Here is a 15,197-nt window from a genome sequence, read left to right as displayed (position 1 = left end):
GGATCACCTGAGGTCAGGAGTTTGAGACCAGCCTGGCCAACATGGTGAAACCCCGTCTCCACTAAAAATACAAAAATTAGCGGGGTGTGGTTGCGGGCGCCTGTAGTCCAGCTACTCAGGAGATTGAGGCACAAGAATTGCTTGAAACTGGGAGGTGGAGGTTGCAGTGAGCTATCACGCCACTGCACTCCAGCCTGGGTGACAGAGCAAGACTCTGTCTCAAAAATAAATAAAATAGAGATGTGATTATCACTGGCTAATTGTACACTTAGGAATGGGCACCAGATGTATAGGAAATGGCAAGTTTTTCATGATGCATCCTGATCTTGAAACTTTCTCCTTGATTCAAGCAATTCTCCCCTGCCTCAGCCTCCCGAGTAGCTGGGATTACAGGTGCCCGCCATGACGCCCCGGTAATTTTTTCAGTTTTTAGTAGACATGGAGTTTCACCGTGTTGGCCAGGCTGGTCTCGAACTCCTGACCTCAGGTGATCGACTCACCTCAGCATCCCAAAGTGCTGGGATTATAGGCGTGAGCCACCATGCCCGGCCCTTGAAACTGCTTCTAAAGTGAGAATTCACTAAGTGTAGATTGTACTATTTACCTAACTTGTTCTGCCTGCCACACTAAACAGAAAAGTCTCAAGTTATCCTGTAAGAGCACTGTGTACATGAAAGAGTTCCCCAGAAATAAGAAATGTGGTAGAAATAATGAGAGGTCTCATTTATTGGGCAATTATGTCCTAAACACAGTGCTGAGTGTGTTTTGTCCATGTAATCCTTTGTCTCTTAATGACCTTGTGTAGTGTAGATACATTTTGTTGTTGTTGTTGTTGTTTTGTTTGTTTGAGATGGAGTCTTGCTCTGTCCCCCAGGCTGGAGTGCAGTGGTGCCATCTCGGCTCACTGCAACCTCCGCCTCACGGGTTCACGCCATTCTCCTGCCTCAGCCTCCTGAGTAGCTGGGACTACAGGCGCCCGCCACCGCACCTGGCTAATTTTTTGTATTTTTAGTAGAGACGAGGTTTCACCAAGGTCTCGATCTCCTGACCTTGTGATCCGCCCGCCTCAGCCTCCCAAAGTGCTGGGATAACAGGCGTGAGCCACTGCGCCCGACCAGTGTAGGTACTTTTTTTTTTTTTTGTAGATACTTTTTTATGCCCATTTCATAGATGAGCAAATGGAGGCTCAGAGGGCTTAAGGAACTTAAAGACACTTAAGGTAGTCACCATGGAAATAAGTAGTGAAGTTAAGAGTAGAGCAAGATGCTTCGGGCCATCAGAACCTGCCGCCTTCATCATGGTATTAGGCCTTCTCAGGTCAGTTGTTTGCAATTTGCCTTCTCTCAAACTTAGTTTCAGGCCGAGCACGGTGGCTCATGCCTATAATCCCAGCACTTTGGGAGGCCAAGGCAGGTGGATCGTTTGAGGTCAGGAGTTTGAGACCAGTCTGGCCAGCATGGTGAAGCCCTGTCTCTACTGAAAATACAAAAACTAGCTGGGTGTGGTGGCGCCTGCCTGTACTCCCAGCTACTGGAGAGGCTGAGGCAGGAGAATTGCTTGAATCCAGGAGACAGAGGTTGCAGCGAGATTGTGCCACTGCACTCCAGCCTGGGAGACAGAGTTGAGGCTGTCTCCAAAAAAAAAAAAACTTAGTTTCCTCAGCTGTAAGATGGGGTCAGATATCTCCCTTGGTAAATTGAAGGAGCCAGAGCTAATGTGTGTGAAGTATCTGCTGCAGAGTGGGAGCCCATTGTTCTGCAGACAGTCATTTTTTAGGGCAGTGACCTGGCTCTGAGGTGGCCAGTCCCAGACTGGTGGTCTTGGGAAGGAGGCAGCGAAGAGCCAGGTGGAGACTAACCTGGGTTAAAGTACTGGGGCTGCTGCTTAGAAAAGGGTAATTTTTGACAAAATTTTGACAGCTGGGCCTGTTTCTTTGTAAAGCGAAGAACAATGCCTATCATAACTTAAGGGTTACTTTTAGCATTGAAGAACACATGTACCTATCAGAACTCAGCCTTCAAGAAGGCACTTAGTAAATTCTAGCTGCTTCAAGCTTTCAGGGTTAGTTGAAAGCCTTTTGGCAGATACTAGGCAACCAAAGGGAAAAGCTTTTTTTTTTTTTTGAGACTGAGTTTTGCTCTGTTGCCCAGGCTGGAGTGCAGTGGCGCGATGTCTGCTCACTGCAAGCTCCACCTCCCGGGTTCACACCATTCTCCTGCCTCAGCCTCCCAAGTAGCTGGGACTACAGGCGCCCGCCACCATGCCTGGCTTTTTTTGTATTTTTAGTAGAGATGGGGTTTCACCGTGTTAGCCAGGATGGTCTCGATCTCCTGACCTTGTGATCTGCCTGCCTTGGCCTCCTAAAGTGCTGGGATTACAAGCATGAGCCACTGCACCTGTCCTCTATTTTTTTTTTTTGAGACGGAGTCTCACTGTGTTGCCCAGGCTGGAGTGCAGTGGCCTGATCTCTGTTCACTGCAACCTCCGCCTCCTGGGTTCAAGTGATTGTCCTGCCTCAGCCTCCTGAGTGGCTGGGATTACAAGTGTGCGCCACCACGCCCAGCTAATTTTTTGTATTTTTAGTAGAGATGGGGTTTCACTGTGTTAGCCAGGATGGTCTTGATCTCCTGACCTCATGATCCGCCTGCCTCAGCCTCCCAAATTGCTGGGATTACAGGCGTGAGCCACTGCACCTGGCCTGGGAAAGCTATTTTAATAAATAAGGGAAAAGTCAATGCCACCTAACATTTTGATGAAGACAAATATAAGCAGAAATAAGCTGATGGCATTTATTTAGAAGGAGAAAGAAATGGAGAATCACAATACTCATCTTCTTTTATAGTCTTGAAAATGTAATGCATATTACCATTATTTTTGTGCTATCACACATTCTTCCCTAGGATAATGTAAGAAATTGATAGTTAACTTGGAAGACTTTGCTATTAAGTTGGCTTTGAGATATGTCTTTGTCTCATTCTTAATTAAAGCAGCACCCAGGCCGGGCGCGGTGGCTCAAGCCTGTAATCCCAGCACTTTGGGAGGCCGAGACGGGTGGATCACGAGGTCAGCAGATCGAGACCATCCTGGCTAACATGGTGAAACCCTGTCTCTACTAAAAAATACAAAAAACTAGCCGGGCGAGATGGCGGGCGCCTGTAGTCCCAGCTACTTGGGAGGCTGAGGCAGGAGAATGGCGTGAACCCGGGAGGCGGAGCTTGCAGTGAGCTGAGATCCGGCCACTGCACTCCAGCCTGGGCGGCAGAGCGAGACTCCGCCTCAAAAAAAAAAAAAAAAAAGCAGCACCCAATAAAGCACCTCTTTAACGATAAAGATCAGGCTTCTGGTGAGAAAAAATTGTTTTTCTTAAGTGAGGTGAAATCTGAATTTCAACCATTCTTGTATCAAGTGCAGGAGCCAGAAGGAGTGAGACAGATTGGTAGTGGCACCTCCTTATTTTACAGATGCAGAGAGAGATTGAGACCCAGAGAGAAGGGATGGATTTCATGGCAGAGCCTGGAGTAGAATCCAGGGGTCTTCGTTCATCCCATTAGATAACTACAGAATGTCTCTAGGTTGCCCTTGCTATGTATTTAAAATAAAACAAATAAAAACATTAAAAACTAAGATGTCAGATGCCTTAAATGTTAGCATCTAGCAGTTTCACTTTATCTCCCCATCCTAAAATCAACTGAACATTATAGAGTATACTTGGCACTATAGAGTAAGACAAAGCTGGTTAGACCAGGTTACCTACCCTCAGAGTTTAGCCTCACAGAGAGTTACTGTTATACAGTGTGATAAGTACTCAGAGATGACACAAGGATTATAGAGAAGGTAGCAATTAATTTTACTGGGTAGGGCAAAACTGGGTAGGCAGGGCAGGCTTCCCAGAGAAGGTCACATTTGAATTTCGCCTTGAAAGATGAGCTACAACAACCAACTGTAGGCAAGTGAAAATTACCCTTAGGCCAAGTTTCTCATAAATACTTTAGGTTGCTGAGCCCTGACTGAAAGTGGTGCTACAGGTACATGGGCAAAAGCAGAGCTAAATTAATTTGGTTCCATTTTTAAGCAATAAGAGCCTTGCAAAGACTATCCTTTAAAAAAAAAAAAAATTATCACTAGGAAAAGAACTGGGTACGGTGCTGGACACGGTGGCTCACTACTATAATCCTAGCACTTTGGGAGGCCAAGGCAGAGGATCACTTGAGGTCAGGAGTTCAAGTCCAGGCTGTGCAGTTTAGCGAGACTCAGTCTCTACAAAGAATTAAAAAATTAGCCAGACATGGTGGTGTGCACCTGTGGTCCCAGCTACTCTGGAGGCTAAGGCAGGAGGATCACCTGAGCCCAGGAGGTAGAGGCTACAGTGAGCTGTGATCGTGCCACTACTCTCCAGCCTGTGCAACAGAGCAAGACCCCATCTCAAAAAAAAAAAAAAAAACCCTCCACTATAGAAAATATGAAGTTCTGAGGAAGGGAACCATAATCCTCCCCCCATTCTGTTGGTGTTCTGGCTTTATTAAGGCTTTTTTCCTCTTCTACCTCCCATAGAAGGGGGACTGTTTTATTCTTGCAACTACAGTACCTGCACAAGAAGTCTGCTTTTAAAGTCATCTGTGGCTCTTCTACATGTATATTGATGGCTGAAACCACAGAGGGACACTGGAGTTTACTTATCGGATGGTTTTTGTCCTGGTTTTGCTTTCAGGTATAGTAGAGTGCAATGGAGGAGTGGCCGAAGAGGATGAAGTGGAGGTCATCCTTGCACAGGAGCCTGCGGCTGATCAGGAAGTGCCAAGGGATGCCATCTTGCCTGAGCAGTCCCCAGGAGAGTTTGACTTTAATGAGTTCTTTAACCTTGATAAGGTGCCATGCTTGGCTTCGGTGAGTGTAGCAGCACACTTAAAAATGTGCGGTTAAATTTGACCTGAGTATTTAAGACATCTTTTTGAAAGTGTTGTTTTGCTAGATGCTTTTGGGGTTTTGGCTTTTATTCTTACATATTTAAATTTTTGTTGGCTTTGTTTTGAGAAGCTTAATGGATAATAAGATATTTTTTTTTTTTGAGACGGAGTCTCGCTCTGTCGCCCGGGCTGGAGTGCAGTGGCCGGATCTCAGCTCACTGCAAGCTCCGCCTACCGGGTTCCTGCCATTCTCCTGCCTCAGCCTCCCAAGTAGCTGGGACTACAGGCGCCCGCCACCTCGCCCGGCTAGTTTTTTGTATTTCTTAATTGAGACGGGGTTTCACCATGTTAGCCAGGATGGTCTCGATCTCCTGACCTCGTGATCCGCCCGTCTCGACCTCCCAAAGTGCTGGGATTACAGACTTGAGCCACCGCGCCCCGCCATAATGAGATTTTTGTGCCAGTTAACTCTTTTCTAAGCCAGTGGTGTTAGACTAAAAATTCCTTTTTTTTTTTTTTCTTTGAGACTGAATCTCTTTCACCCAGGCTGAAGTGCAATGGCGTGATCTTGGCTCATTGCTACCTCTGTCTCCCGGGTTCAAGTGATTCTCCTGCCTCAGCCTCCCGAGTAGCTGGGATCACAGATGCGTGCCACCACGCCTGGCTAATTTTTGTATTTTTAGTAGAGACGAGGTTTCACTATGTTGGCCAGGCGGGTCTTGAACTCCTGACCTTGTGATCCACCTGCCTCAGCCTCCCAAAGTGCTGGCATTACAGGTGTGAGCCACTACACCCGCTGTGAAGGTGGCTTTTTATAACTGATGATTGTTGTCACACTGATCTACATTCCTTGGAGGAGGCTGCCTGCTTGATACTTTTGGGATGTGATGGTTCCAAAAACCTTTAATGAAAAGGAACTTGTAATACTTTCAGTATTGCTGTTAAACTCTTGAGGTTCAGTCTTTCTGGACTTTAAAAGTAGTAGTAAGCTCTCCCTGAATCTTTTGCTACCCACCCTTGCTCCTGCCCCATCAGCATTTATGGATTAGTACCTACTCCTTAATCATAACTGCTCCTCTTATTTGATTATTGTATGAGCGGACAAAGCTGGGCACAACAAAGCAGGCAACATTGGCCTGTCTCCATTGTCACTGCCTGCTCCCCTACACCCAGAAGATTGCCACCAAGAATAAGTGAGCAGGCACTGTGTAGTACTGATAGGTACAGGGTGACAGATGTGCTCTTAGGCAGTCTTCTTAAATTTTTCTATGATGTGGTGCCAGGCTTTATTTCCATTCCATTGAAGAACAGTATTTTAGTATAAAGTACAAATGTCATGACAATGCCAAATTGGTATAAAAGTTTCTTTTCTTTTTTTGGAGATGGAGTCTTGCTCTGTCACCTAGGCTGGAGTACAGTGGTGCAATCTTGGCTCACTGCAACCTCTGCCTCGCAGGTTCAAGCAATTCTGCCTCAGCCTCCCAAGTAACTGGGACTACAGGCACACGCCACCATGCCCAGCTAATTTTTTGTTTTTCAGTAGAGATAGGGTTTCACTGTGTTGCCCAGGCTGGTCTCAAACTCCTGAGTTCAGGCAATCCACCTGCCCTGGCCTCCCAAAGTGCTAGGATTACAGGCATGAGCCACCACGCCCAGCCATTTTTTTTTTTTTTTTTTTTTTTTTTTTTTTGGAGAAAAAGCCTCACTCTGTCGCCCACACCGCAGTGCGGTGGCGCAATCTCAGCTCACTCTGCTTTCTGAGTTCAAGTGATTCTCCTGTCTCAGCCTCCCAAGTAGCTGGGATTACAGGCGCCACCAACATACCCAGCTAATTTTGGTATTTTTAGTAGAGATGAGGTTTCACCATGTTGGCCGGGTTGGTCTTGAACTCCTGAGCTCAAGTAATCTACCCGTCTTGGCCTACCAGAGTGCTGGGATTACAGGTGTGAGCCACCATGCCCGACCAGTTTCTAAGCATTTACTCTCATTATTATCTCAGTACAGATCAGCATAGTGCACACTTGTCTGTAGCACTGTTCTGGAGCATATGGAATGTGGCTCCAAAGCAATGTTGGCAACTATTTGTGTGGTTTTGTTCCTAAAGTTCCAGCAGCAAATTTAATTGTAAGTCTCCTAGCCAGTCCTTTGGATCATATCCAGATGCAAGTTTAATTTAGTAGATCTAAAACTGAGTGGCCCTTTCAAATTCTTAACTTATGAGGGTATAGTATTTTTTTTTCTTTTAGTGACTTTTTCTTTTTTCATTCTCTTAGAAGACAGATGGAAATTTTTTTTGTAGTTTTTTTTTTTTTTTGAGAGACAGTCTCACTCCATCACCCCGGCTGGAGTGCAATGATATGATCTTGGCTCACTACAAGCTCTGCCTCCTAGGTTAAGGCAATTCTTGTGCCTCAGCCTCCTGAGTAGCTGGGATTACAGACACACACCACCACACCCAGCTAGCTTTTGTATATTTAATAGAGACAGGGTTTTACCATGTTGCCCAGACTGGTCTCGAACTCTTGACCTCCAGTGATCTGCCTACCTAGGCCTCCCAGAGTGCTGAGATTACAGGCATGAGCCACTGCTCCTGGCCTAAACCTAAACTTTTAAAAACTGGTAACATGCATATAGTGCTGATTGTTGCAGGCTTTATATACAGTAAGTTATCTGATCTTCACAAATCCCTTATAAATTAGATTACTATTTCCATTTACAGATGAGGAAACAGGCATAGAATTTAGGTAACTTGCTCAAAGTCACACAGCCAGTAAATGGTGGAAACTGACTTCTAATTTATAGTTCCAGTAATGAGTTTCTGCTCTTAACTCCCCCAAATATACTACCTCTGAAGCATAAAGGTAGGAATAGCAACTGAGCACTGTTTGTCCTCTGGCCATTATCCTGAACCAAAACATGGTTAATGCTAAGCAGTCAGAACGAAGCCATTAACTCTGTCTCCATGCTTTCTGTGGAGGTGTTAAATTATATATTCTATAATCCACTAAAAAGCAAAACTGAGGTCAGTAAAAACAGATGCTGTGTGTTATATAACCAACTGAACTCTAATACAAAGTACTCAGAAAATTACAAGTCAATTGGGAAAAATAAGAAAGGCTGTAAAGGATATGAATATTAATTTTTTTTTTTTTTTTTTTTTTGAGACGGAGTCTCGCTCTGTTGCCCAGGCTGGAGTGCAGTGGCCGGATCTCGGCTCACTGCAAACTCCACCTCCTGGGTTTATGCCATTCTCCTGCCTCAGCCTCCCGAGTAGCTGGGACTACAGGCGCCCGCCACCTCGCCCGGCTAGTTTTTTTGCATTTTTTAGTAGAGACGGGGTTTCACCGTGTTAGCCAGGATGGTCTCGATCTCCTGACCTCGTGATCCGCCCGTCTTGGCCTCCCAAAGTGCTGGGATTACAGGCTTGAGCCACCGCGCCTGGCCGAATATCAATTGACAAGTATGTAAGTGCTTTAAAACAGTATTGGAGGCCAAGTGCGGTGGTTCATGCCTATAATCCGAGCACTTTGGGAGGCCAGGGCAGGCAGATCACGAGGTCAGGAGATCGAGACCATCCTGGCTAACACGGTGAAACCCCGTCTCTACTAAAAATACGAAAAATTAGCTGGGCGTGGTGGCGGGCGCCTATAGTCCCAGCTACTTGGGAGGCTGAGGCAGGAGAATGGTGTGAACCTGGGAGGCAAAGCTTGCAGTGAGCCAAGATCACACCACTGCACTCCAGCCTGGGTAACAGAGTGAGACTCCGTCTCAGAAAAAACAAAAAACAAAAAAAGTGTTGTATGCTTAGTAAGCTCTACAAATGTTGGGTGTTAATAAATATAAACAGAACTTTATAACAAAAGTGAGAATACACTATCTTTTATATTATATAACTTAACCAAATTATTAGGCTACAAAGGAAATCGCAAATAACGCATTTGTTCGTTTTATTTAGAAATATTTATCAAAGGCTGAGGCAGGATCATTTGAGGCCAGGAGTTTAAGACTAGCTTGTGAGACCCTGCTCCAAAAAATAAATAAATAAAAATAAGCTGGGAGTGGCAGCATGCTCCTGTAGTCCTAGCTCTTCAGGAGGCTGAGCCCAGGAGTTTGATGCTACAGCAAGCAATGATCACACCACTGTACTCCAGCCTAGGCGACAGAACAAGACCCTGTCTCAAAACAAATTATTGAGTAGTTATAATCTCTGGACACTGTTCTAGGAACTAAGGCTATGGTAGTAAACAAAATAAAGTTCTCATCCTCATAGAGCTTACTTACAAGCCAAGGAAACACAAGGATCAGAAATATACACGCACATACACATGTATTTGTGGACTATATTCACTTAGAAATTGACAAATTAAAAGCCAGAAAAATGTATACAAACTGAACATTTGAAATACATGCAAATTTAAATAAGTAAAAAAAATTTTTTAAAATATGGTACTCTTACTACAGTGCATGACACATGATAGATGCATAACTATATTGAATGAAATCAAATTGGAAATACTGCATGTTTTAGAGTGATTATCAGGAAGATCAGAAAAGTATGTGCAGAAGAAAATGTATAACCTTAAATGAATTCATTAGAAATCCAAACAAAAAGAAACTAGTGAAACAAATACAAAATGTAAAAATTACTATAGAAATGGAAAGCATTGATCAGTACAACCAAGTAACTGTCAAAGAGCAAAAATGTTTCATGGAATCTGTTTGATTAGCAGAATGACATTATGGATCCAAGGATGTGATTTGTCTAAATGACGTAGCTGAAGGACCAGACTAATAGCCATACAGGTTACCTTAAAAATGGTATTAAAAATCTACTCTAATAAGGGCAGCTGAAACACAAATTGCAGTTCCCAGGCTCCTCTTGTCAATCAGCTGATGGCTGACAATGATGTGGCAGAGGAGATACCCTGACCAAGAAGGCAGAGATATGGGTCCAGGTCTTTACTTCCTCTAGCAAGGTACCTCGTGAGGGAGGCCCTGCTACAGAATGTCCTAGTTTGCTATGTGATAAAAATTACTGACTAGATAAACTTTAGGTTTAACCTTTTCATGTTTAAGATGCTTCAGTTTCTTGAAATTAGTATTTCCACTAAATATGTGTAAAAGTGACTTGTTTCTGCTTGTTATGCTTTAACTATAATAAAAGTTTTGCTTCTCTAACAGAAGCAAAATTGGTTATTAGACAAAATATGGACGTGACTTTCAACACTTACTTTAATATCTTTAGGGAATGTCCAGATACTTTGTATTAATCTCTTTTGCTTTCTCATGTTCTTTCTTTGTATCTTTTTTTCTTTTGCAGTATGATCATAATGGAGGAAATAAAAGTTAAAATGCAAAGCCATTATTTTTGCTATTTGTAAATTTCAAACTCTTTTCAACACGGAAACATTTTTAATTATGTTTTTTAGTTTTTTTTATGGTTTTTTTGTTTTTGAGACGAATTCTCATTCTGTCTCCCAGGCTGGAGTACAATGGTGCCATCTTGGCTCACTGCAACCTCCGCCTCCCGGGTTCAAGTGATTCTCGTGCCCCAGCCTCCTGAGTAGCTGGGATTACATACAGTTGCCCACCACCACGCCCAGCTAATTTTTGTATTTTTAGTAGAGATGGGGTTTCACCAGGTTGGCCATGCTGGTCTTGAACTCCTGACCTCAGGTGATCCACCCACCTCAGCCTTCCAAAGTGCTGGGATTACAGGCGTGAGCCAGCGCACTTGGCTTTTTAAAGTTATTTTTAGAATTCCTGTTTATCACTAAGATACTTATATTTTGGATACACTCCCCAATTTTTCACAGTGATGTATCATGCTTATCTTATATTTTAATTAATACAAAATTAGTATACTTAAAAGTCAGCATTATTTAAGGTATGAGCATCTACAGGTGGAATGTGATTGAAATTGTCTAGATAATTCCTCTGAAAATAGAAACTCTGGAAACAATAATTAGGGTCTTGAATTAAAATCCCTTCAAAAGAAGTATTTTGTGGCTTAGTTTGGGTATGGATTATGAAAACATTCTTCCAGAGAAGAACAAAGCATAAATCTCAGCTTCCCCTGCTTAACTTTGGAAACTGTGGGTTCCAGATTTCAAGTAAAACAGTCACTAATTCTGTCATCCATGTACCAGTTTTTGAAAAAGCATGTTTTCTGTTTATCAGTGGGATTGAAGTGAAAGTATATGATTTATTTTCAAGGATATGTCTGATTTTTGGATAGATGTTTGCTCTATCTTGTCTTTTCTAAATATTGATATGAATACTACAAAAAATCAGTTTTGGATATTTGACTGAATTTATGGTATGATGTGAATTGAAAAATTTTTTAAATGCTTAAATCTAGTTTTTAAGACAGATTGGCACTATTTCGTAATTTTTACCAAAGCAATTTATTGTTCATAGTGTGTTATTTAATTGCCCTTATTAAATGAAAACTATGGGCCGGGTGCGGTGGCTCACGCCTGTAATCCCAGCACTTTGGGAGGCCGAGGCGGGCGGATCACAAGGTCAGGAGATCGAGACCATGGTGAAACCCCGTCTCTACTAAAAATACAAAAAATTAGCCGGGCGAGGTGGCCGGGCGCCTGTAGTCCCAGCTACTCAGGAGGCTGAGACAGGGGGATGGCGTGAACCCAGGAGGCGGAGCTTGCAGTGAGCCGAGATCGCACCACTGCACTCCAGCCTGGGCGACAGAGCCAGACTCCATCTCAAAAAAATAAAATAAAAATTAAAAAAAAAAAGAAAACTATGGAGGTTGGATTTGGAAACAGAAAACACCTGAAAACTCTCAATTGATGTCAAACAAATAGAGATCAGTTGTAATTTCATCTTCCACAGTCATACTTTTGCTAAACTTTGACTTGGAATTATGGTCTTTATGAGCTCTATTTTTTTAGCCTTTGGCTTCTGAAACTCACGGGATTGAATTTCATAATGTTCATTACAACCTTGAAACCACTAAGTTTGAAGCAATGGTTTTCTTTCATCAGTTCCCCATTCTTGATGTTTAGTTGAAGGTCACTCATCAGCTTGTCGGTGGAATGCTGTGGCATTGACACTGTTCTCTGAGAACATTTGGTAGTACATGGATTTACTCCTGAGGCAAAGAATAGAAAACGGAAGAACTTTTTGTAGCATAGAGGCTTTGCTTTATATTCTTAGAAAGTAGGCTGGGCACGGTGGCTCATGCCTATAATCCCAGCACTTTGGGAGGCAAAGGTCGCTGGATCATTTGAGGTCAGGAGTTCGAGACAAGCCTGGCCAACATGGTGAAACCCCGTCTCTACTAAAAATAAAATTAAAAATAGCCAGGTGTCTGGTGGCATACGCCTGTAGTCTCAGTTACTTGAGAGCCTGAGGCATGAGAATCACTTGAACCTGGGAGGCAGAGGTTGTAGTGAGTCAAGATTGCACCCCTGCACTTCAGCCTGGGCAACAGAGCAAGACTGTCTTAAAAAAATAGTAATTAAAAAGGAAAGTAGAGAGTTGATTATACTCAGAAATTACCCAGGAAGGAGGAAGAAAAAGGTGTTCAAATTCCTAGGTTCTGAGAATGTTTATCTTCAGGTCACCAGCATCAAAGGAAGTTTCAAAGTAAGTGACCCTTTCATAAGATTTAAACCTTCTTGTCCTTTTTCATCTAGAAACTATTAGTTTTTATTGTCTTTTTCTTCAGATGATAGAAGATGTTTTGGGAGAAGGATCAGTCTCTGCCAGTCGGTTCAGTAGGTGGTTCTCTAACCCGAGCAGATCAGGAAGCCGATCCAGCAGTCTTGGGTCAACACCACATGAAGAGCTAGAGAGACTTGCAGGTAAAATGGCTTCAGATTCTGCCCTTGAAGGTAAACCTGGGTTTTTCCCTGATACGGTTCATTCGTCTTCATTAGTCAGGAGTCGATTAGGGTCAAAGGGTCTCTGGACAACTGAAAAGCCTTCAGTTTGTGTCCTTTTAATATTGTCGAAGGGGCCAGGTGCAGTGGCTCATGCCTGTAATCCCCACACTTTGGGAGGCCAAGGCGGGCAGATCACAAGGTTAGGAGTTCGAGACCAGCCTGGCCAACACAGTGAAACCCCGTCTCTACTAAAAATACAAAAATTAGCCGGGTGTGGTGGCGGGCATCTGTAATCACAGCTACTCGGGAGGCTGAGGCAGAAGAATCGCTTGAAACTGGTAGGCGGAGGTTGCAGTGAGCCGAGATTACACCACTGTACTCCAGCCTGAATTAAAGCGAAACTCCATCTCAAAAAAAAAAAAGAAAGAAAAAATACAGTTGAAGGCATGTTCCTTTACTGGAACAGATTAATTTTGAGTATGTTTATTTGCAATATCAGGTCTGGAGCAAGCCATCCTCTCTCCTGGACAGAACTCGGGGAATTACTTTGCTCCTATACCATTGGAAGACCATACTGAAAATAAGGTGGATATTTTAGAAATGCTACAGAAAGCCAAAGTGGATTTGAAACCTCTTCTTTCCAGCCTTTCTGCAAATAAAGAAAAACTTAAAGAAAGCTGTAAGTGTTTATAATTTTTTAGATATCTGAAAAAGTCTAGATGTTCAGTCTTTAGGCAGTTGGGTCTAACATACCTCTGTTTCCTAAAAAGTCAAATATATATTGGGTTTTTGTTTAATGTTCTTTTTTAAAAACTCATTTTATCAAAGAATACCACCTCTTTGAGAATCTCACAGTAGGTCATGAGCCCTCTGAGAACTTTTCCTATAAGTTCTTACCTAGGGTCTGGTTATAATAATCTAGTGAATGTTGAAAACAAACTCCAGTGAATGTTTTATTCCTCCAGAGCATAACCATTTCCTCACAAATCTGCCCTAGTTTTCCATATTCTTGCTTAGACTATAAATCCTCAACATAAAAATTTAGTGATATACTGACCACAGTGCAGGTAGCAATCTTGGCAATGTTGGGCTATCTGGGATTCTTGTCCCAGGTAACAAGTCTCCTAGAAGACTCATATCCTGCTGCAGGATGCACAGCAGGAGCTTGTCAAGTTTTAAAGCATAGCACCTCATATTTGTGGTCCCCCAGTTTCTAGCATCTAAACATTTTAGGTTTAGTTTATGCCATCTCTTAGTACACAATTTGATTTTAAGTGTTACTAGTTTGTCTATTTTTGGTGTCAGTCTTTTCTGACAGTCTCATCTCAATTTTGAAATAAATTATTTTCATCTTATCTATCATACTAGCCAAAGAGAATTCCTACCAGATATCTCTTTGCTTGATTTAACCTGGACATTCTCAACTTCTCAGCACATTCAGGGGTTGTGCTTTCCGTGGAGGAGGTAGAAGCAGGTCTGAAGGGCTTGAAGGTGGACCAGCAAGTGAAGAATTCAACTCCCTTCATGGCAGAACACCTAGAAGAGACCTTGAGTGCTGTAACCAACAATCGACAACTCAAGAAAGACGGAGACATGACTGCATTCAACAAGCTAGTGAGCACAATGAAGGCAAGTGGGACTTTGCCTTCTCAGCCCAAAGTCAGCGTAAGTATCTGGCACAAACCCACCCTTTTCTCTTTTTTTTTTCTTTTTCTCCTTTTTCCCACCACAATAAATGGATTTTTAAAAAGGTATTCTGAGTAAGTTGGAAATTCTTTAGTAGTCATTTGGTCCTTGATGCTTTTGTGTGTTCCGTAATTATTGATACATTATTCGTTACTGGAGAAAGCAGGCTTGTGGTTAATTTATATGTATTGTGGGTGACAGTATAAAGATTAAAAGATTCAGACTTATGTAATGCCTGTATAACTTTAAGTCACTGCTAAAATGAGGTAAAAAACTATCTTTTTGGATGACCTCCAGAGAAAAATTTTGTTATTCAGCTACTTAAGTTCATATACTTTACCATATTTGTATAGTAAAATCTTTATTCACATCTTCTAATTATTGCCAGATACCAGGGATTACCTGCTTTCTTGCAGCCATAGAAATCATTTGTAAAGTATCTAAGATGGGGCTGGGCACAGTGGCTCACGCCTGTAATCCTAGCACTTTGGGAGGCTGAGGCAGGCAGATCACCTGAGGTCAGGAGTTTGAGCTGGCCAACATGGTGAAACCCCATCTCTACTGAAAATAACAAAAATTAGCCAGGTGTCGGGGCAGGTGGCTGTAATCCCAGCTACTTGGGAGGCCAAGGCAGGAGAATTGCTTGAACCCGGACAATAGAAGTTGCAGTGAGCCGGGGTTGTGCCACTGCACTTCAGGCTGGGCAACAGAGTGAGACTTTCAAAAAAAAAAAAAGTAAGATGGGTTTGTCAAGATA

The 15,197-nt window shown here is 42.8% G+C and overlaps 1 protein-coding gene across 9 annotated transcripts in view; it reads left to right on the top strand.

Annotated features, from left to right (window-relative positions):
* Positions 1–15,197, top strand: part of EIF4ENIF1 (eukaryotic translation initiation factor 4E nuclear import factor 1) — a 59,637-nt gene that overhangs the window by 29,825 nt on the left and 14,615 nt on the right. For all 9 annotated transcript variants that reach the window (XM_033233311.1, XM_033233310.1, XM_033233308.1 and 6 more), the window contains exons 7-10: positions 4,709–4,884; positions 12,598–12,733; positions 13,254–13,433; positions 14,187–14,419. In XM_033233311.1, the coding sequence (XP_033089202.1) occupies positions 4,709–4,884; positions 12,598–12,733; positions 13,254–13,433; positions 14,187–14,419 (725 nt within the window). The remainder of the gene's footprint in view (positions 1–4,708; positions 4,885–12,597; positions 12,734–13,253; positions 13,434–14,186; positions 14,420–15,197) is intronic.

The sequence above is a fragment of the Trachypithecus francoisi genome, unplaced genomic scaffold, assembly GCF_009764315.1.
Source record: "Trachypithecus francoisi isolate TF-2019V2 unplaced genomic scaffold, Tfra_2.0 Lachesis_group14, whole genome shotgun sequence".
Taxonomy (NCBI): Eukaryota; Metazoa; Chordata; class Mammalia; order Primates; family Cercopithecidae; genus Trachypithecus; species Trachypithecus francoisi.
This window is presented reverse-complemented; position numbering and strand designations above follow the sequence as displayed.